The sequence below is a fragment of the Aythya ferina genome (assembly GCF_964211825.1).
Source record: "Aythya ferina genome assembly, chromosome: 2".
Taxonomy (NCBI): Eukaryota; Metazoa; Chordata; class Aves; order Anseriformes; family Anatidae; genus Aythya; species Aythya ferina.
The window spans coordinates 76,633,224-76,656,904 of NC_140297.1; the positions used below are offsets into that span (position 1 = coordinate 76,633,224).

At 36.1% G+C, this 23,681-nt stretch overlaps 1 protein-coding gene and 1 long non-coding RNA gene across 10 annotated transcripts in view; both read right to left on the reverse strand.

Annotated features, from left to right (window-relative positions):
- Positions 1-23,681, reverse strand: part of LOC311432904 — a 587,624-nt gene that overhangs the window by 494,601 nt on the left and 69,342 nt on the right. The gene's annotated exons all lie outside the window — the stretch shown is intronic.
- Positions 1-23,681, reverse strand: part of CDH10 (cadherin 10) — a 111,758-nt gene that overhangs the window by 51,379 nt on the left and 36,698 nt on the right. For 7 of the 9 annotated variants that reach the window (XM_084510291.1, XM_084510296.1, XM_084510290.1 and 4 more), the window contains one exon: positions 19,975-20,352. In XM_084510291.1, the coding sequence (XP_084366417.1) occupies positions 19,975-20,205 (231 nt within the window). In that variant the 5' untranslated portion in view covers positions 20,206-20,352. Of the gene's footprint in view, positions 1-19,974; positions 20,353-21,770; positions 21,961-23,681 lie in introns of all 9 variants that reach the window. The other 2 variants (XM_084510293.1, XM_084510292.1) reach the window with 1 other exon arrangement.

The window sequence follows — 23,681 nt, forward strand, 5'->3', positions numbered from 1 at the left end:
AACTACCTGCTCATAAACCTATACTGCAATATAGAAACACGATTAATTTAAAGAGTCGCATGTGATGTAATCATTGTTGACAACAATTTAGTGAGTTTTATTTTGTAAATCCAGAAAAGCATTCATAAGTGCACATGTATTAGTACAAATACATGTATGCAGAAGAAACAGCTCTAAAACTTTCTAATTTTGCAGTTAATGCAATAAAATTGCATTATTTTAATATATATCTTAGAGCACAAAACTAAAATGCAAATATAAAGACTGTTTTTAAAAATCAGACTCAAATATATCAGTATGTTATAAGAAGTCTGACAGAACTAGTTCCATTTGAATACACATTAACAACATCACTTAGAATTACACCAAGATTACACCAAGATAATATTTAATCATGTCAATGTTTTTTGTTAATTCAAGCTCATGAAAATTTCATTTTCAGTTCATGAAAAACATCGCACACTTAGCTCAATACTAATATCCCCACTGACATGTATCATGGAAGTATTTCTCTTTTTTGATGCTCTCAGATTTCTTTCCATAGTATCTATTTTAAGTCGTTGCCAGGGGTAGAATATTATGTTTTTGATTGTGACTTTCCTTACCTTTTGTACTGAAATAAAACACTACGGTGTGGTGGGTTAAGCTCATGTCAAACAGTAAATTTCCCTGCTGTGAATCATTTTCATACACAGAATGCTTCCCAGACTCTTGTAATATGGGCAACAGAAGGAGCTCATGCAGGATCTTGGATTAAAACCTTAATGGCAGAAATTTAGAAAACTACCATCATTCTGAACTTTATTTTCTATATAATGGTTTTCTTACTTTCTTTCAGTTCTGAAATAAACTTTGAGAAACACTGTGAATATTTATCAAAGAATGACAAATTAAGCTTTGCTTACATCACATATAAGCATTACGTGTATATTTACTTTACAAAATGCATATTTTCATATTAGTTTCTTCATTTCATTCCATAAGAAATAAATAGGAGGCTCCACCAAACATGAGTAGGAAAGTATAAGAAACATCTTTTGCAAGTAAGTTCTGTTCCTTCTTTTCCTTCCATTTCCCTCACCAACTTCAAACTGAAGGTTTCAAGCCATTCTCAATCCCCTTCTGGGAAATGAATTTTTATACTGAACTTTAATCCCTTGTGCTCTTTTCAGTCAGGCCATTACAGTTGAAACTTTTCACCCTTTCACCCTTTTAAGTCACATTTCTCTTAGGGACTAGACAGTCTCACAGGCTGTGGCCCATTTTAGAATATCTTTTAGTGTAACTAGTTCTCAAAGGCCTACCAAGTGTTTTCTTCTCTGGGGCTTCCTAGGATACCACCTTTTCTTCAAAAATGTTATAATACCAAGAGCTCACTGCTCACTGGTGGCCCATAACCACTAGATACAATATTTTTAGGGCAGAGTGGTGAAGGACGGTTACAGAAGGCTGCTCTTCGTTAGATATCTGCACCAGAAATAAAAAACAAATGTCTACTTAAGCAAGAGAGATTGGGGCAAAATATTATTTTTTTTAATTATTATTATTATTTTTTAACGGGAATGTTACAATATTCCCATATTCTTTCCAAAGTCAGGTCTGATATTATAAACTCTTACAAACTCAAACTGAATGGTTATGTAATAGCAAGTTGAGGCTAAAGTGCATGTTCTCAGAACATTCAGAAGCCAGTTAGCAGTCTGGCAACATACTTTCTAACAAATTTTCCATCTCCAGAATAATAGCAAACTATCCCGATGAACAGTATCTGGCCAAAGGTATTCACAAGCCAATTGTGAATCACCTTTGAAAGGTGAAAATTGTTGGGGAAAGTGATATTTAGCAAAAGCATGCCAAGGACTTGTTTAATAATTTAGCAATCCAGGTAACTCCTTTTTGGTGCCTGGGAATGTTGTCTTGCACAGAACATAATTAAATCTGAAGACAGATGAAAACCTCTCTACAACAATAAGTGAAGCTTTTGAAAAACTATAGTTAGATCTAATTAAGGATGTAAGATCTCTTATCACATTATTTGACTAATATGCAAGGTAGCATAAATACTCAAGATTTTCTCTCACTTCTTCTGTTACTATGTGTATGTCAAAAATTCTTACCGAGTGTATTTGGAAGTGAAAAATGTTATTTATATGCCATTTACAAAATCATTAATCTCTTCTCTCCCTCCAATGAAAACTTCATATATTTTTAAAAATAGATTATATTAGCCAGAAGGCTAGAAAGATTGCTGAACATATTTTGAAACATACATATTACATATATATTTTGAAACAGGCTTTTGGGGAGCTGCTAGCTGCACTTCACAATAGATTATTCATAAGGAATATCATCGTGCATCATTTAGAAGAATGCTTTAAGCTATATAACACTTTAAATTTCCTAAAATTTTTTAATAATTTCACTTTGAACAGGTAATATATTTTCAGTTCTATGCATGCACATAACAGTTCACAGCTGTCACAGAACAACTTCAAATTCAAAAGGACATTTCAGAAGATCTTGGGAGATCAGGAAAAAAACACAAAAACACAAACTTTGCTATGAACAACTCTTCAGGGGATAATTAAAGAGGCAAAAATGCATATTCAATATAAGCAAGGAAAGAGAATACTTCTCATTTTGTTTTTTTTTAGTTCTTAATTCAATCCAGATGTTTTTAGATGAATCAGTATGGCTGCAGAGAGCCCTGTGTACTTGACAGCCTTGAAAACTAAATCTTTACCGAGCTCTGAAATGCATAAGCAGTGTGTTAATTTTCACTGCAAGGTTTTGCCAGTTTATTCTAGTATTAAAAACAAACAAAGAAACAAAATAAACAAAACAAAACAAAACAAAACAAAAAAAACAACAACAACAACAACAAAAAACACTTGTTAAGTATTTCTCGGCTACTTTTAGTAAAAAGTGCTTCCTACATTTATTTTGGCTAATGGGCATCTGTGTTTCATGTCAGCCAAGCTGAGAAATGGAGAGACATCTGTTTCGTTTAGCAATTTTATTGCACAAAATGATCAGCTGTGAAGATGTGGTTTTGTTTTCATATCTGTCACGGACATTTTGCAAACTCTTGTTTCAGTGAATTTATTTTCAACAGAAATTTCAGCTGTCAGCATATATATTTTATATACATTTTTTTCTCACCATACAGAAAATCAGAATACCTGTTGGTTTCAATCTATATAGCCCTGTTTCATCATAGAGTAATTGCAATTAAATATGAAACACAATTTTGCACATTTGGTCAACTATTTAAATTGTTAAACAGGCTTTTAAGTTGAGAAGGATTTCATAAAAATCAAAAAGAAAGTTATTGCTAAGAAGATATTAATTAGAGTGGGAGGGGTGACAAAGTAGAATGTTCTGTGAATACTTTAAAAAGAAATTGTTACCAATCCAAGACACGGAGAAAAATAAATTTAAAAAGATGGAAAATTTTTAGCTTCAATTACAATAAAAACATTGTTAATTCAGATATATTCCATTGTTCTTTAAGGTATATGCAGCCATAAATACAGTTAGTTAATGAAAAGAGTCCAGAATCAAATTTAGCTCAGTATCTTTTTAGGCATATAAAAACCCTTCAGAATACTTTAGGTGAAAAACATAATAATTCTCCTCTAAAACTGACTTGAAAATTACAGTGTGGGAATTCTATCTTAGTTGTCTTCCAGTGATTCAAATCAAACTTGCCAATTCCAAGAGTGATTTATTTTTTTCCCCCTCTGAATGCTAGCCAAGTCTGAAATCTTACAGTTGAATATAAATTTTGTGAACATTTTTCTAATAGCATACAAAGTGTTAACCCTATTTTCATCCGAAAGCCCAGAAGCTGCTACTGTGAAAACAGAGAGCAGTTCAGGTTCACCAGAGACATTTTACCATATAAACAACTTCTGGAACTTGAAATGACTTATGACAGCCAGATAAAGGCTTCAAGATTGTAACATCTACTTTTATTTGAAATTCAGATTCAGAAGTCCCTCTATGAATTTTCAGTGTTCAGATAACTAAAGACCAGAATATGACTGTACTAACAAACCAGTCTTTAGTTTCAATTCTTACTGTAGGAATTCATACAGTTAAAGTAATTTCTCTGTGTGGTTTTAATACATTATAATAGATAGAAGACTTTCCAATAGTTTGCACTTTTTTTTGGAAGTCTTCATAAAATGACAGACTGCTATGTTATTACCTTACTAAACACATTTTTACTCTGCTACTTTAAAATAATGTCCTTTTTATTTTTATAATCTAGAAAACATTTTTCCTACTTCCTTCTGCAAAAATATTTGTCAACATTTCATTTAATCCAAGTATCACAATAACAATGAGAACTTAGTATGCTCCTGAATTAATTGATTGATTAATTAATCGATTAATAGTTTTTATTCAACTAAATCCTGTTTTTCCCCTTATTATGAGGACCAATTTCAGGGCTAGAGTGAAACATATTCACTTTTTTCTAAGTAATCATATTAGTCATATGATGCCAAAATATACTCATGGAAGTATTCACTATTTCACTCCAAGTTTTCTACAGTACATGTTATAATATTACTAGATGCTTCCTAGAATAATAATAATAGTCTCTCCAAAAATAATCTCAACAGTGGGCATATTAGATCTGAAATCAGCAGAGAATAATTGGCACAGAATTCCCACAGTGGGGTTATTTATTTTAAGCTTCGTGAACTGAGCTATTACATGATGCAGTTAATATTAGCTGCAATTATTCTAAAAGACCTTCAGACTTTCACCAGCTCATACGTCCTCTGCAATATTCTCCTAGTTGCCAGATTTAACTATCATGGCTTTGAGCCAGATTTTACTCACCAAAGAGGTTCACTTATTTCAATTCATCCTTAAGGAAATATTTAAAGCAACTCTCTTCAGTGATGCAAGATTTTCCACTAAGTTTTAATGAGACATGTCACACATTTAATTTTCTCACTCAGTCATATTGTCAGTTTGCAAGTTGTGTGCTATTATGTGTTATTTAAGAGGAGAAAGGTGGAAAGGAAAAAGGCACATTTCTTATTTATTTATTTATTTATTTATTTATTATTTTTGTGAGACCAGGAAAGATAAAAGGAGAGTAAACTAAAATGAAAGCATAATAATGCAAGATGAGGAGAGAACTGAAATTCTTTTGCTTGTTGAGGAGAATCAACAAACAGTAACGAAAAACTCCAGACTGCAGTGCATTTTTAGCTTACATTCACTTGAGTCATTATTCAAAGAAGATAAACATCATTATTGTTGTTTCTACAGAGAGAGTTTGCAATTGTTACTTGCTGTTCAAGATTTTTGTTTGTTTCTACTATTTTTTTAAAGTTGTAAGCGATTAATTAGAACTAATAATATTTTTACGATTTCTTTACACATACCTGGTGAAGTAATGTGTAGTAAAGTAATGTCTGAAGTACTGTGTGAAGTATCACAGGATCAGAAATATGGTGTTTACAGCCCCCTATAATCATCACAACCAAGTGATATCATCTGCATGACTCTCAGATTCCAGACTAATCATACAGGAATGGTATTTCTTTATCACTAGACTTGCATCTTTTGCACACTTTTCTAACTTAACTTGCTAACTTACTCTAAATAGAGGAATCAGAGTCTGGAGAAGGTAGGCAGGCTTGTCACTGATATCAGCTTCTAGGATTTCAGCTGAGAAAGGTAGTGTCCCTTTCTAAAATGCATCATATGAGCAACTAAGGGACTTATGTAGATTCCCTGAGTCAGCATGCCAATAATCAAACTCCTTCCTCAAGCCAAGGTCTTTAGCTGATGTTCAGAAAGCTAGAACAAGAAAGTTTCAGTTTCATTAGTCTGTTACAGCTTCCACTCCAGAAGATCCACAAGTTTTGAGCTATAAAAACACATTAAAAACTTTGTTTCCAACTGAAATCACTGTAACATATGAGTTGGCGAGAGCAGTGAAGATTTGCTGCCTTTATTATGCCTGCATTTCCTCCTCATGAGTACTGTACAGTATATGTATCATTGGAAGATGTATACTTGGGGACACAGCAAATACGTTTTTCTTCACAGAGAACTGAATGACAATGTCTGCCAACCTCCAAAACAGCAAATGTCATCTAAAGGGGGCGAAGGGGAAAGAGGGGAAATATACATTAAAATTAAAGAATAATAATAATAAAAAGGGATATTTTAATAATTTACAAAACATTGATTTCCATGATTGTATAGTATTATGGTTAAATTTTATTCCAAGAGAGGGAGAAGAGGAGAGAGAAAGTAGACATATTTTTCACAGGCTTCTTATTGCCTCAGGAACCTACTGACGAATCTGGACTGATGCTATCTCTAATAAAGGATTAAAAACAATGAGGAAAAAAAGATGTCTTGGATCAATCCTGAGGTCAGTGGGTCAACTAATGTAGTAGATGCACAGTCCAGGAGAGATGTATAAGTATTTTGCAACATTACGGTGGTACTCAAGGTACTGCAGGTGGATCTGCAAGGTATGAGAGGCAGAACATGCATAAAATCTTAACTGAAACTCACATTTGTATTTGTCCATCAAATTTAAGTAATTTATTTCATTAAGTTATGAAATCAATTACTCTAGAGAATAATGCTGTCAAGAAAATCTGAACTATATATCCATTACTAAGTAAAGATACTGTTTAAAACATTACACACAATTACATTACAGTTAATTTAACTTAATTTAATCATGTTTGTAATAAGAATAGGCTGGTGGCTATCATTTAAATTTAAATTTAAAATAATTAATTAATAAATAATAAAATAATTAGATACCAAGCCAGCAACTTATATTCTTCTATCAGACTGTTAAGATACCAAAATAACCAGATCTCAATATAATTCTTGGCAAGAGTGATATGTTATGTTATATACAAGACTATATCATCAGCCCAGTGAACTATATTCCTCACCTACTTTTACTGGATATAGAAAGTCCATCCTGATCTACAGTGCTACAAACACTACTGCATAACAATTGATTTTCCTTGCAATGTTAATTGCTGTATTCAGGAATTTATTGTGTGTCCTAATTCACTGATTTAAAATTATTTCCAACTTTGGTAACTGGTTGATAGGTCCAGTCAAGATTTCCATACATTTTCTGGCATTTGTAAAACATCAGTACCACTCTATCTCCCTTTTACTATTTTCCTGTAAAATATACTGATATTGGTTATGTTGTGGGATTTATGATTTATTTATTTTAAATCTCTTCGATTTGGTACAATTATCACTTATACCAAAATTTCTGTTCTTTTTGTTTTGTCTATAGAATCACAGAGAGTTTTTACATTCTCTCTTTTTTTTTTTTCTTTTTTTTTCTTTTTTTTTTTTCTCCAAATTATACCCAGTTTCATGAAGGTTTAGTTCTTGCCCTGTCCAAGATACTTCCTGCTTTCTTCTCTTTGCAGTAAAAAGAATTCAACACTATTCCTTGAAAACTTCCTAATTCTTTTTTATGATACGCAGTCTTACATGACACTTGAAATAGTATTCCTTGCTCCTTCAATGAGTATGTTTTATATAGCATGTCATTATCTCTTCCTAGCAAATACATCAGTAATACTGAAATCTCTACCATTATTCTTAAATGATAAGCCTAGTTTAATCCCATGCAGCAATTTTCAGCGTCACACTGCTCTGTGGTCTTCTAGATAATACATTTATTTTACTGGGCTTTTATTAGCAAATGTGCTACTCCTGACATAGAGAATGGTCTGCCACATAACCTGACCTAACTAAAGGGGTAATTAAGCAATCAGTTTCCTTATCTTCCAACTGCATTATTTATATAGAAGACTCATTATAATTTCTGAGCGACCTAAGACATCCTCCTGATTCCTAAGGTATTTCTAAATCCTCTGAGGAATCCTGTGTGGAGCTGGCATCTTTAGTTGCACCACCATGTGAAAATGTAGCAATATTACTGAACAGTAGTTCTTACAAGTGACATTATTTTTAAAGATCAAAAGGATTGGTAAGTGTGATATTTTACAAGTAAACAAATTGATATAAATTTACTTAAGTCCTGTACCTTTCCCAAATCTGTCCTCAAGTATTTATATTCTACTTGGTTATACCAATTTAAGCCACTTCTGCAGCTCATATATTCTATTTCTCATATTAATTTAGCATTTCAATTACCTCTTCTTCATTAAAAGCTTATCTAAATTTTTGTAACATGCCCTGGAACACTGCATTATTCTACCCATCCTTGCATTTTCCTTCCTCAAAGTAGATCATTTCACGACATTTCTTTAAATTCCTGCTTTTTAAATTATAAACATTATTGGAACTTCTCTCATTTATTCTCCCTGTTACTTCAACTCTTACACATAACTGCATTAGTCATTTTTCTCACTGTCAAAATTTGAAATATCAATACCATTTTAATCATTTAATACTAAACTAGATAATTTATAACCATGATTTCCTAGGTAGTAACAGTTGTTAATCATTATATTCACTCCAAAATAATATTTCTTAAATATTTTTACTTCTTAAAGGTAGCAAATAGAGACTCATAAATTTTAATTTATGTGTATTTTACATCAAATGCCATACCTCAGAAAAGGATACATGAAAGTTCTCATTAAAAAAATGTGTTTCTTACTATAGAAGGAAGAAGTCTTTCCTACTACTTTATGGCTCTGCATGTCTGGTATAATTTATTCCTCTATTCACTCTATTCATATTAGTAATTAAAAAAAAAAAAAAAAAAAGCTATACTGAAACTTTTTAGGAAGGGAACTTTTTAGGAACACAAAGCAATTTCTGAAGTAAATGGAAGGAAAGAGAGGTCACTTCTTCCCATGGTTGTTTTGGGTAAGGAAGAGAAAAAGTATTCTGCATAATCATTTCTAGTCTATTATGTGCCCATTTTACCAAATAATCAGCTGGAATTTCCTGTGCTTCAGTTTGTGCCTGTTGCTGCTTGTCCTGTCACTGGGCACAACCAAAAAGAGACCAGCTCTATCCTCTCAACACCCTCTCATCAGATATTTATATACATTAAGGATGTCTCCTCTCAGTATTCTCTTTTCCAGGATAAACAGACCCAAGTCTCTCAACCTGTCTTCATGTCCTCCATGTTGTTCTGGAGAACAAGTTCTCCAGACCCCTAATCATCTTAGTAGCCCTCCTCTGAACTTGCTCCAGTAGTTCTATGTCCCTCTTGTACTAGGGAGTCTAGAATCACAATGGCAAACTTCCAAGTTCTTCTATGAAGTATGTGTAGTTGCTTTTTTTTTTTTTTAATGATTATTATTTTTTGTTTTTGCCACTACAGTTTTACCCTAAAATATCAAAAGCCATCAAATCCAACCTCTACTTCCAGCCTTGTTGTCTCAGTAAGTGCCATTTGCTTGAGAATTTTTAAGAAAGGACAAGCATCCTTCAGCCAAATATTGGCAATGAAAAACAGTATGCTTACCCCATGCTTTACATCAAGAGGAATTGTAATATGTTCATGTTTTCCCACCTCTGCTTTGAGATATACAAGTAGTCAAGTTAAAAGGAAAGGCAGGATCAAAGGAATAACATAAATAAATAAATAAATAAATAAATAAATAAATAAATAAGCAGAGACGGCACCTACCTTTTTGCCTAAATAAAAATGACCCCCAGACATCATGGGTCTGTACTGCCTGCAAAACAATAATGCTAAATCCAGGTAGCATAAATGTACTGAAAACATAGATCTATGAAAGAAAGGTCAAAAATGTACAGAGCCAATATGAAGGAGAAAAATCTTCATCTAGGGAAAGGTGAACAAAAGAGATTAACAAAACTGCAAATGAGATTTTCTTTAATTTTTGCATAATACTGGAAGTATTTTGATTTTTTTTTTTCCCTCACAGAAATTGTGTGGGCCCAGCCATTTGAGTCTTAAATTCCAGGCAGTAATATCTGTAGCTACATAGTTTTCAGAAGTACAGCATCATGAATATCCCAGAACACGAGGGTTTTTGTTTCAGCTCATCTTTTTCATCAAGATGCTTGTATACAGTATGTTTCAATATGCCTTTTAGCATGCCACAACAATTATACTTCAATGTCTTTCTAAGCTGTTAGTTGTGTTCAGATATGTAAGGTACCTTGCAGCCAACTGGGTGGTCTGTGAATTGCATCTTTTCAATTAAAACAGCATCTCTTATCAGACTTGAAGAATATATAGACTCATCTATGGTTGCACATTTAAAATTGCTACAGAATGAAATATTGTCAAACTAGAGGGCTGTTGTTTCCCTGAGTCCTGCTTTAACATCTTCTAATAAATAGCCGTGAAAAGATTCAGAAAATAAATAACTTAGTCTGAGGAAATAACAGGAAAATGAGTAATGGGTTGGAAAATGATGTTTGTTTACTCCTGAGAACACACACTCTCTGTTCACCAGAGACTTTAGATACATTGACCACACACTGCCTCAAAACAGAAGGCATTGCAGGGTTCAATAAAACTTGCCATTACAGCTTTTTGGTTAAGCTTATTTTTAATTATCTTCAAAGAGAAAAACACTCATAAATGTAAGGCAGTGCTTCCAGCAGGAAGGCATTTTAAAAGAGTAAGCATCAACTTTTAACTTCTTAGAACTCTCTCCCTCATGGGTGTTTTGTTGCAAGCCACTGATTTTCCCTCAGTGCTACCCCAGCTCATCTTTGCTTTCTGTCTGTATAGGATATTTGAAAGGTCACCTGCATCTTATTAAAAAAAAAAAAAAAAGCAGCCCCCTAAAGCATCAGCTTTTCAAATTGCTGTTGAAAACATTAGCTATGTATACATTTATCATTTCAAACAAGGTGTAGGTTAAACGTTCCTAAAGTTCCTTTTTCTAGTATGTTTTTTAATTCTTTGAGTGAATGAATGTACTCTGATGAAGTGGACTCAGCTTTTCCTGAGCTATGGCTTTGAATGTAAATCATTGTAAATCATTGTAAATCAGTTCTTTCCTTTTTATATTTTACTGTGAAAAGCAGGTACAATTTTAGAATTGAAAGAGAAATTGAACTGAAACTGAAAGGAACTGGAGAGTTCAGACCAAACTATTTTCCTGTTTTTTGTTTGTTTGTTTGTTTGTATGTTTTTTACTCTATTTTAAAGCATGGTGCTATTTTGAAGGCAATGCATACAACCTCTGATTTTGGAAACAACCCAAGAGAGCTATAAGTCTTTGCCATAAAAGCAGCAAAATACATCTTACTGGTGATTTTATACCCGCTGGAAGGATGTCCATAACTTTGACTATCTCCCCTCTAAATATTCCTTACAACTAACTGATCAACACTTTGTGCTTGCACAGAGCTGAATCATCTTTTTTTTAGAAATTAGATTTGCAATGGCAGATCAGTGCTATTGGAACTATAAGGAAGAAAACCAACCAACCAAACAACAAACAAAATAAACAAACAAACCAAACAAACCAAAAACCCCAACATTTTAAAATAGTTTTCTCAGAGACTGAGAAAGGCAATGGCAGGAAACATACTCCAAAGATTAGTAGAACCATACTGACCTCTCAGTTTTGTTACCACTTATCATCAAATTCAAACCAGAACCAACCCTTTATTCAATGGAGTATTTATGCTGTAACTACCATCTCTACTGCACTTGGAAGATGTGTCCTGCACTCAGAAAAGAAACTCTACCTTCTCTGTAGCTTATACAGCGCTCTTCAAAACCATACACTGTTACAGATGAAATCTCTCTGACATACTGTATCACAGTTTGAGTTGCCAGGCTCTGAATCTATATTATTATTATTAAAGCAGCAGATCTAGTTGGACTAAAACATCTTTGAGGGTCCCTTCCAACTGTACTCTTCTATTTTATTACGGGCATGTGCCTGCTATTACTCTATTTACTTTTATTTACTACTTATTTAAAAATAAAATTTGAGTATATTTATAAATTGTTTGCACTCAAATATCGAATAAAAAAGTAAAGTGGAGAAGTTGAATAATCTTTACTCTCTCATCAAAACTACCAGGTTTTCACTAAAACCACTCGCTTGCTCCCCAGTGGCTTGCATTTGCTGTCATACCCTGTAGCACGGAAGAGCATTAGATCTAGCTGTCAGCTGCCGTATAGAAAAAGCAATATTCAGCTACTAGTCCCTACTCATATTTGCATTAGTTTCTTAGTAGACTTGAAATGTATTTGTAGATAGGGAAGTCACAGGAAAGCAATTAGATTGACACAGAAATATCTGTGAAGACATTCCCCAATGCCCCGCCCAACTGTTTTGAATGTGTTGTTTGTGAGGCACTTGTAGCAGGTTAGAATTAGATTGATTATAAGTATGCTACATGATTCTACAATATTCTGTTGATAACATTGAAAAAACAACAACAACAACAACAACAAACCTGTTTGAACACATATGAGCTATGTTACTGTACAGGGTGTGGGCGCCTATGGGTGTGGGCATGTGTCTGTGTTGCTGCATGTGGCGATGCCGGGGCTGCCCTGTGCTGGTTCCAATGGCCCCACGGCAGGGCACAGCTGGGCCCAGCAGCCAAGATGGCAGCGCCTCACCTCAGGGACAGCCTGGGGAAGAAAGGAGGGCACAGCGCTGCTGGCAGAAAGAAAGGAAGAAAGTGGGAGAAACAGCCCTGCCGGCACCCAGGGGGAGAGGAGGAGGAGGAGGGCAGGAGGGGCTCCAGGTGCTGGAGCAGAGATCCCCCTGGAGCAGGCATTTCCCTCCCTCAGCCCGTGGGCAGGCCTCACGCTGGAGCAGGGCACAGTGTGAGGAGGAAGGGGCTCCAGACTAAAAGCAGCCCACCACAGTTACCCTTTTCCACAAATGATTCAAGCAGAATTAAGCAGTAAGAACCAGTGACATATGACAACAAATAGGAAATACAGTACAGTGCTTGAACTCAGAACTTAAACATACCACTAATTGCATGTGAAATACATGCTTGACACAAAAACCTTTTAAATGCCTCCTAAGGGCCATTTTGGCAAGGAAAACCTTGGAAATTAATTTAATTTTCAACAAATTAATAACTCTGTACAGCAGAATTTAATATTTCAAGTCCTATTCCAATGAGCAGCTTCTTCTACTTTGCACCTCCTAGAAAAATGGCAATTTAAAATTTGTTTTCCTTAAGGGAACAACAACAACAAAAAAGTAATTATAACAAAGCCTGTACTCTAACCATCCCCCAAAATACCATTTATTATTATTTTTTTTTTTTCAGGAACAATTACAGCTTCCTTGATTTCACTTTCAATTAAAGATCATTAATAGTGTCAAACGTTCTAATAGTTATGGTGCCATAGAGGCCAAGGAGAAATAAAAATAGACTGTAAAACTAGTATTTGCTTGAAAGCTGAGCAACTTCAACCCTTTAGAGAAGCACTTTTAGAGATGATATCCTATTTTATTCACCGTAACTCTCCCAGTTATTATGACTTCTAAAACGATGCAAACTATATACATATAAAACTGTAACCATCAAAATAAAAAAAGGTCCTGTATCAAGCTTAGCGTTTTTCAAGCAATTGTCTGTATGCACCATAATGTGCATTTGCCTAAGACATAGATGTTTCTACTGAAGCAATATTGTGTCTTACAATTCCTTTTCATGTAGTTTGCATTGCTTCTATACTTGGAGTCTTGTAGGCACAAAGAATGATTTCTGTCTCCCTGGAATGACAATTCATGTTGTTTACTGGGGCATCACTTGCTGTGTGACACAAGGTCTTCTGGCAATTAGCTACCTGCATGTAAGTGATGTGAGTCTAGAACTGGCAACTGCCACAGACTTCATTGCCAGTGAGCATGTGATGCATAAGCAAACCTGGAACTAAAGTGCTTCCTCTCTTTTCACTATACTGGTTGGTAAAAAAATAGGCATATCCCTTTGATCGTAACTAGATTAGCACTGTTAAACAGCAGTTTTTCTCTAGCAGCATCTACACAGACATTATGCTCTGAGCTCTTTCCCTAGTGTCCAACTCATACAGTAATAAACATAAAGGACACCCTGTCTTTCAGTTCTGCTAAACCAGATTTTCTCTGCTAAGCTTGTGTTTGAATGGAACCACTACTTAGTTAGCCTGTTTTCAAATTTGTAGGATTTTTTTGTTTCATTTTGCTATTTTTGCATATATCCATCCCCCCACACACCTTACTTTCTTTCTCTCAGACTGAAGTTTGCTCTATCTCCTCCAATGCCTCACTTGCCAGTCTGTTTAAAAGCCCACCGATGTATCCCCCATAGCAATCTGTCATATTCTTGTTATAAAATCATAGAACCATAGAATGGTTTGGGTTGGGAGGGACCCTAAAGATCATCTAATTCCACCCCCTGCCATGGGCAAGGACACCTTCCACTAGAAGCCTTCAGAGGCTGTGTTAGGTTTTGTATAAAAGCAAAAGACTTCCTAAATGTTGATCCCCCTCAAGTGTCAGTTTCACTACACTGCAGTATCTTCAATGAGACAAAGTTTTTGAAGATATAGAGCTGTGAACAGCTTGCTTTTTGCATCTACTAATCACACCAAAAATCCCAAATTAAATCTGTTACACAAAAATGTTTCCTATTTCACCTTGGCATCAGAATTCCAGATAAAGCAGATCACATTTCATTTATGCAGTTCATTTACCTCCAGCATGCTATGTATTACATGAAGGAAAAGACAACCATCAGTACTGGGTTTACGTCTCAAGATTTTCATAGCTGGTGGTGCTGCAGGGGTGACCTCTGTGAGAAGAAACCATAGGCTACCCTCACGTCAGACAGAGCCCCTTCCAGCCAGCTCAGAAATGGACCCACTGCTGGCCATTGCTGAGCCTGTCAGAGACACCGGTGGCACATCTTAGAGAAAATATTTAAGAAAGGGTGGAAAGTGCTGTACAAGAGGAGTACAAGTACCAGGAGTGAGAAATAACCGTACAGACACCCACACCAGTAAAGAAGGAGGGGGAGAGGTGCTCCGGGTGCCAGAACAACCAGGTGCCTCCTGCAGCCTGTGGAAAGACTGCAGTAAAGCAGGCTGTCCACCTGAAGCCAGTGGAGGACTGCGTGGGAGCAGATCTCCATGCAGCAGCCCATGGACCCCATGCTGCAGCAGGCAGATATGCCCAGAGGGAGGCTGCAGCTGGTGGAGAGCCCCTGCAGGAGCAGGCTCATGGCAGGAAGTGCAGCCTGTGGAGAGTAAACCCATGGTGGAGCAGTTCTGGTGGGAGCTGCTGCCCATGGGGGACCCATGCTGGAGCAGTCTGTTCCTGAAGGATGGACCCCAAGGTACAGACACATATTTGAACAGTTCTTGAAGAACTGTTCTGTGGCTCATGGGAAGGACCCATGCCAGAGCAGTTTGTGAAGGTATCACATCCCAAGGGAGGGAACCATGCAGGAGCAAGGGAAGAGAGTGAGAAGGAAGGAGCAGCAAAGACAAAACGGTGTAGACTGTCCACAACCCCCCTTCTCCACTCCCTGATGTCACTCAGAGGTGAGGAGGCAGAAGAATTGTAAGTAAAGTTGAGCCTGGGAAGAAGGGGGTGGTGGTGGGGAAAGGCGTTTCTAGTTTTAGTTCTCACTATTTTACTCTGCTATTAATTGGCAATAAATTAAACTAATCTCCCCTAAGTTTGTCCTGTGACCAGATGGTAAGTGATCTTTCTGTCTTTACTTTGACCCATGAGTTTTTTCATCATATTTTCCTCCCTTTCCCTGATGAGGAGGAGGAGAGATTGGCTTGGTGGTCACATGACAGCCAGCCAATGTTACACCCCTACACAGTCCTTCTTTCTTAAAATAATAAATACTGACCTGAAGCAATGCGTAATGTCCAGAACCAGTCAGTAAGTACTCTGCTGTTGAGACTATGGTACTGTTTCACAAGCATGGATGACTTAAGGAACTCTTCAGCATTTACTGGATTACATATCCCATTCATTCAGTGAACCCCATTTCCATAACATTATTCCAGTAGAACCCTCTCAAGGTGACTTAACAAGTGAATAAATGAATACATAAATTCTATTCTGAATTGTAGACACTGGTTTCAAGAATAATGTGATATTCAACAGTTTTCAAGCTCCCTTGACAGATATATTGATGCAGGATACGAAACCTAAGAAAAAATATATCATTCATGAACTCAGAAAGCAAGCAGATGTAAATTCTTAAATCCAGATGAATCTGGTAGCCTCAGTCTGCAGTTTCTGCTGATCCTTTCACTGACATGTTTGTCATCTATTATTCTCAGTTTTAAAAATCATACTTAGTACTTACTGTTGACTGAAACCTGTTCATGACATTCTCTCATTGGTCACAAATAATTTATTTCTAACTTGTGCTCCTATCTCACATGACTTCTAAACACCACCCCAAAACATATTGCAGAGAAATTAACAGTTGGGTGTCATTTTATGTCATCCAAGTTTCCAAATCATTCTGGCTTTGGAGAAAATCAGATAAAAGGAAACATCCAGAAACTTATTGGCTAAACAACCTTAGTTGATGGCACAGAATGCACCTTCAGTAAGTTTGCAGATGACACAAAACTCTGATGAGTGATTGTTAAACCAGACAGGTGTGCTGCCATTCAGAGAGACCTTAATAGGCTGGAAAAATGGGCTGACAGGACCCATTCAATAAAGGGAAATGCCAAGTCATGCAGCAGGAGAGTGATTAAGGAGGTATTGGGGAGGTATTGGGGAGGCAAGGACAATCCCCAGACATGGACTGTATATCTCGAAACAAGACACTGAAACTCATGATAAGGAAGCGGCAGACGGACAGAGAAACAAACGTAAGGACTATAAATCTCAAAACTGGACATTGGAATTCATTATAAAGATACAACAAAGGGAAGAATTGGCAACAACCAGCTCTTGCAATTAAGAAACCTGCCAATTCAGCAGATTCCTGACCAAAGGTGAAAAGTACACTGTGAGGAAGACTCGGGGTCTTCCTCCCAAAGACCACTGCCCACGTCCCAAAGACCCCTGCCCACAATTCTTGGAAGGCTCTACGCAGGCGCAAGGTGCCAAAAGGCTAATTAGCATGAGAAGCGAGGGAAGGCGGGGATAGGTAATGCATATGTATAGGTGCTTGTAGAATATTGATAGATTGATTGTATAAATTCAAGACTGCTTTTTGTTTTGAGTATGCACGATAGGTGGAGAGATCCCCCGTGCATCCAGCGCTGCAATAAAGAATATACCACTTAAAGGAATTTCGGCTTCGATCTTTGAATCAATCTTCTTGCACTCTTGGAGCGGTAGTCCCCAATATGACAGTACATGATGTAGTGCCTCGAGGTTACTTGAGAATTCATATGCGGAGAATCAGACAAAAAATTAACAATCCATTGATAGAGAGACACACCGCTTTTCATAGTTTTGTTTGATGGTTTATCCCATGGTTAGGAGTGAGTGAATTGGAAAAGGCAATAGTTAATATTTCTGCAATTATAGAGAAGTTAGAAAACAAAACTCTGGATGCTATAAAGGCTCAACAAGAAGAGATATCTAGTTTATCACAGGTAGTATTACAAAATCGGATGGCCCTAGACTTGTTACTGGCCGCTCAAGGGGGAGTCTGTACAGTAATAAACACAAGTTGTTGTGTGTATGTAGATCAGAGTGGAAGGATCTCTACCGACCTGGAAGAAATATGGAAGCAGACAAGGGTCCTACATGATATCAGTAAAGATGATCTTTTGTGGAGTTTTAGTGAAATATGGAATAAGTTAACCTCCTGGTTGCCCAATTTTCAATGGTTGAAACAAGTGTTCATTGCTCTAATCGCATTAGTAGTATTAGGAATATTTGTGTGCATGTTGTTTAGATGCCTGCTTTGTTGTGTTACTGTAAATAATGAAAGTATCTGATGCAAAAGAATTTGCATGGGAAAAGAAAAGGGGGGATTGATTAAGGAGGTATTGGGGAGGTATTGGGGAGGCAAGGACAATCCCCAGACATGGACTGTATATCTCGAAACAAGACACTGAAACTCATGATAAGGAAGCGGCAGACGGACAGAGAAACAAACGTAAGGACTATAAATCTCAAAACTGGACATTGGAATTCATTATAAAGATACAACAAAGGGAAGAATTGGCAACAACCAGCTCTTGCAATTAAGAAACCTGCCAATTCAGCAGATTCCTGACCAAAGGTGAAAAGTACACTGTGAGGAAGACTCGGGGTCTTCCTCCCAAAGACCACTGCCCACGTCCCAAAGACCCCTGCCCACAATTCTTGGAAGGCTCTACGCAGGCGCAAGGTGCCAAAAGGCTAATTAGCATGAGAAGCGAGGGAAGGCGGGGATAGGTAATGCATATGTATAGGTGCTTGTAGAATATTGATAGATTGATTGTATAAATTCAAGACTGCTTTTTGTTTTGAGTATGCACGATAGGTGGAGAGATCCCCCGTGCATCCAGCGCTGCAATAAAGAATATACCACTTAAAGGAATTTCGGCTTCGATCTTTGAATCAAGAGGTACATGCTGGGGATCAACCATCGGGAAAGCAGTTTTCCTGTGATGGACATTGGAGCAAGGTGACCATGAGCCAGCAATGTGCCGTCTTAACAAAGAAGGCCAAAAGCATCCTCAGCTGCATGAGGAAGAGTGTTGCCAGCAGGCTGACTGAGGTGATCCCTCTGTGGGGAAGAGAGATATGGAGCTACTGGGGAGATCCTAGTGAAGGGCCGCTAGGATGATTAATGGCTGGGAGCATCTTTTTTATGAGGAGCCACTGAGGGGCTGTTCACCCTGGAGAAGGGAAGGCCCAGGAGGACCTTATTAATGTGTATAAATACCTGATGGGAGGGAGTGAGGATGAAGAGCCGGGCTTTCAGTGCTGCCCAGTGACAGGACAAGAGGCAAACTGAAACGAGAAATTCCCTTGAAATATAAAACATTTTCTGTGTGGGTGGTCAAACACTTGAACAAACCTGTGATACTCTCAGGTACTCCAGAGATACTCTGGAGTCTCCATCTTTGCGGATATTTAAAACCCAAGAGGACACAGCACCGAGCAAGTTGTAGCTGGTCTTGCGTTGAGCAGGGGAGTTCAGCTAGATGATCTCCAAAGCTCTTTTACAGCCTCAGCTATTCTGTGATTTTGTCATTTTCAACAAGTGGGCACATCCCTGCAGTATTTTACAAGTTAAAAAACATGCTGATGTGAAAATCTGGATTATAGAACTTTACATTTCTGTGTTTATCACCAACCAGTGTTACTAACTGGTACCCATGATTGCTGCCACTAATTTCTGCTTTCAAGCAGATCACCATTCTGAATTAATTCGTTACTTTCTTGTACCTGTTTGAATATTACTGTAGCATTACATTTTATATATTTTTCAATAAATTGCATGGAAAAATGTAACTGTTGACTAAAAATAATTTAAAGGACACTTCCAGACAGTATACATTCAGTGTATTCCTCAGGTGTACAAGCAGTTTGGCTCACTTCTGTTGTACTTTGCTTCTTAACCACCTCATTTCTACCACATGGTTGTTAATGAATTTTACTCACTGCAACTTATTGCAGGGAGAGCTGAAGAGGGAGAATATTTTTTCTTTTAAATAGGTTGCATTCTTCAAATAAAAGCACAGAAAATGAATGTATTATCTTGTATGAAATATGAAATATTCAAACAAGTAGTTGCAAAATGATTTTATAATAAGTTATATTTTTTGATATAGAAGAGAAACTGAGCAGGCTGCTGGGAGTTAAGATGTGCTAAAGAAAATAAATTTGTCAAAAATGTCTTCATTTGTTTCATTCAAATATTTCTGAATAACTTTAGCAACTTTACTTTTAGTGATTCTAAGAGTAGTAACAGTGGTATATGTTGCCTGGAAATCTGCTTCTTATGCATGAGAATAAAACATAGGAAATAAAGCTCTGTAGAAAGATAAGTAAACTTGACAATAATGCAGAAATTTTAATGAGAACCTACCTTGCCTACATACTGGTAATCAGATCCTGTGTATTCTTCTAAAAGGAAAAACTGGTTCCACATCCAGCCGCGCTTCTGGCGGTGAAGGGCTTTTCCATCGCTGCCTGATGTACGTCCCACAGAACTTCTGGGTCTGAGATCAGGAGTCCTTCTGAACAGCATTTCTGTGCGGCAGGGATGTAGCAGCCACATCCAGAGCAACAGAAGTAACAGGACTTGCTGTATTGTCATAGTTCTCCACTGCTGATACTCTTCGAACTGGTCAGCAATGGAGTCTACAGTTTTGTTTTTCCTGACTTGCTTTTTATGTTTTTAGTTGGTGATGCAGCCAAGAAGTTTCCAGCAGCTCATCTCTGAACTGCACATAGTAGCCAGATCCTGAAAGCAGACAAGAGACATTGTAAGTTGAAATACATTTACTCCCTAGTGTCCAGCATCCCTGCTACCCTGCAAATGCAAAGCACTATGAGATACAGAGCAACGTGGTTAGGAATATAAAGGCTGTCTTGCAAAGGGAGAACATTGCAAATATGTTAGGTAGCTGCTTTCAAAGCCCTTCCTAAGAAAGAACAAGTGTGCACTCAGATGAACAAGTATTTTCCCATTAAATCCTTATAATTTAGAAATTTTCAAGGATGTTATTTTATATAGGCTGGGGGATTAATACTGGTGGAACATACACATTAAATACTGCAGTCTTTACTTCAAATGTTTTCCACCTGATTTGATTTACAAGAATTCCAGTGTTTTATTAATCTTACTACCAAGAGGACTGAAAAGCCAACAGAAAGTAGTTTCAGAAATGAGGAAATGGTAAAACACCAGTTCTCCAGGGTGTTTTAAATAGCAAAAGAGAACATCATATGCATTAGAAGAAATACAACATGACAAGAAGCAAACTTTTAAATAAAAAGTTATTGAGAAGAGCTTAAAATATGGAGAGATGCAAAGTTAGCCTTAAAACTTAGGATGTGTATTAAAAATGAGGACCTGTTTTGCAAGTATCCTGAATAATTTTAATTTTGCAAAATAGTGAAATGAATCTCATTGTGGCAAGTGATATAGCAGAAAGAAGGCAATCTCCTAAATAATCTTTGGTTTGTCTCAACTTTTTTCTTTGCTTTGCTTAAGGTTTTTCTTCTAACAGAAGCATATGTCATTTCATCAAGACAAATTTTGCCAGGTTCTCCTTTCTTTACTTAAATCCTAGCATGCAAAGTGTAGCAAATTTTGCTACTGAGATCATCTGGTGATTTCTTCCTTCAGTAAATCATGAAAACCTAGCGTTTGTCTTCTTAATAGGATATAGTTTCTGGCAATTTTAATCGGCTTTTAATCTTTTTTTATTTTATTTTTTTTTTAAATGTCCACAGAAAAAAAATGTATGGATTGGAGTTACAGTTCCTTGTATACTCTTCCACATGTGGCAGAAAAGTTCAAGTGGTAAAAAGCATGGGTTCTCTTTTCTCCTCTTATTTCAGTAGATCAGACATTGCACACAGCAGTCCCATGTGTCCTCTGGTTTTAATAACACTATACTATAGTTGACTATCATCTTAAATAGTTTTATTTTATTTTTCCAAATAGAACAATGTAAAACTTTCAAACAGTCTGTGTTTGGTTTTGATATTGATGTACTACATAAGATATTTCCAGGAAGTCTGTGTTGATTTAAAGAGTTTACAATAGTATGTCAGAAGTTTGGAGTGCAAAGCCTGTAAAATGTAGTGGTTTCTTACAGATAAAAGAATGTGTGCACTAAACTAATAACTGAACAGATTCAGTTCAGGAACCACCTTTTATCTTCAGAATTAAATTCTCTCAGGACAACATTTTCACTTCTCCAACATTTGGAAGACTAAAGAATTTATCACAGCCACAGCTTTCAAGGACTTCAGTCTCAAGACTGTCCAAAGGCATTCTTTTTTATTCATCTAAATAAACACCACATTGTGTATCCTTTTATTTGCCCCTTCTTCCTTTCTCCTAAAAAAAAAAAAAAAAAAAAAAAAAAAAAAAGATTAAATTTGCTTTATTTAAGTTGTGGTCTTCCACATCAAAAATTATTTGTCACAATTCATATTTATGTTCTTTTGAAACACAGGCATATTCAGTGAAAAAGAAAAGCTATGATTTATTCTCAAATACTTATTAAAGTTTCTTCTCAAAGACCACAGAAATTTAAAACTCGAAATTAACTTTTCAGGATTTTATTAGTTTCTGTAAAAATTGGAAAGCTATTAGTTTGTTTGAAAAGTATATACAGTAGTTTCTTTCTCTCTCTCTCTCTCTCTCTCTTTTCTTTTTTGGTTAGTTTTTCCTCTTCTTATTGCCATCACTATATATAATCCACTATTCACACATTATTATTTGATGTAGAAGTGTTGTTAAATTCCTCTTGGGAAATAATGCTTCAATATTAGGGGTTGTTATTGAATTTCCTTCTTGTTAAATTAGGTCAGCAGAATGAAAGCTCAGATGAAATTTGTTAAAGTTACAGAAGTCGCTAATGTACACGGACTTGGCAAGCATGGCTGCTTAATGGATGTATGTACCAGTAAGGTTTTTTCCCTCCTTTGAGACTCCTGTTAGAGTTCAGCTTCCTGCCCTAAATGTTTGATAGTCATCTACACTAAAGCAATAACATTTACCTTTAAAAATAACGTAGCAAACAAGAAACCCCAGACTCTACTAACAGCAATGAATAGCCAAAAAGTCATTAAATAAAAGCACAGAAATAGAGGAAATGTTTGAAGGAAACCTTTTAATATATAAGTAAAGAAAGCAGAAGTCCCATTTCCGTAATACTTTACACATTTGAGTTGCGTGCTATGCTGCCAGAACCAGGGCAGTCAAATTTATCATACGTTTTACAATTTCCTGAAAAACTAATTGGAATAAAGCCTAAATATTGGTGAAATTCGTATCTTAAAAGAGGGTCTGAGAACTCAGCAGAAATGTAAGTTTTGCTGGCTTCAAGTATTTTTTTTTTTCTTTTACAGAAGTGAAAATTTTAAATAGTGTTAAATATCTTAAAATGAAACCATTTCTCTAGTAGTTCACTTTAAAACTCTCTCTAATTCTTCCAAGTTACAGTTCTCCAATTTTTCCCAGTATAGAAAAGAAAGAAAGTAAAAGACCATAAACTAAGAGCTTGCTAAAAACTATGAAATGGGTACCATGATTCCATATTTCTGTGTAACACCCCTCTAAATTATATTAAATATATACAGAGGAACACTGTGCCCCTTTCTACTCAGTGTGTTTCTGTTTTATTTTTATTTTTATTTTTTGGATCATTCTCCAGTATGTAAGAGATGTATCATCAGCAAAACTATAAATCATTTCACATTTAGCTTTCAGCTACTAATTTTAAAATAATTAAGCAGTTCTCATTTTTCACATGTTAATCACTTCTGTATCTCTCAGAACTTAGGCAAAAACATTTTAATGCAACTTCAACTGTATTCCTGTGATTTCAGATGTAATTTTCTCAAAATTTTTAAAATACTGTATTTTGCGTGGTCAGCCATGCAAACCCCCTAATGATACTAAAACATACTTTACACCATTTGAAACTCGTGAGATTTAATGGATATATAAGATGGGCCATTAGTACCCTTAACTGACACACTATGAGGAACAGCCTTCTTATCAGTTAGACTTCCATTTACTGGTTGTTCCTAGCCATTGATCTTTTTCAGCTG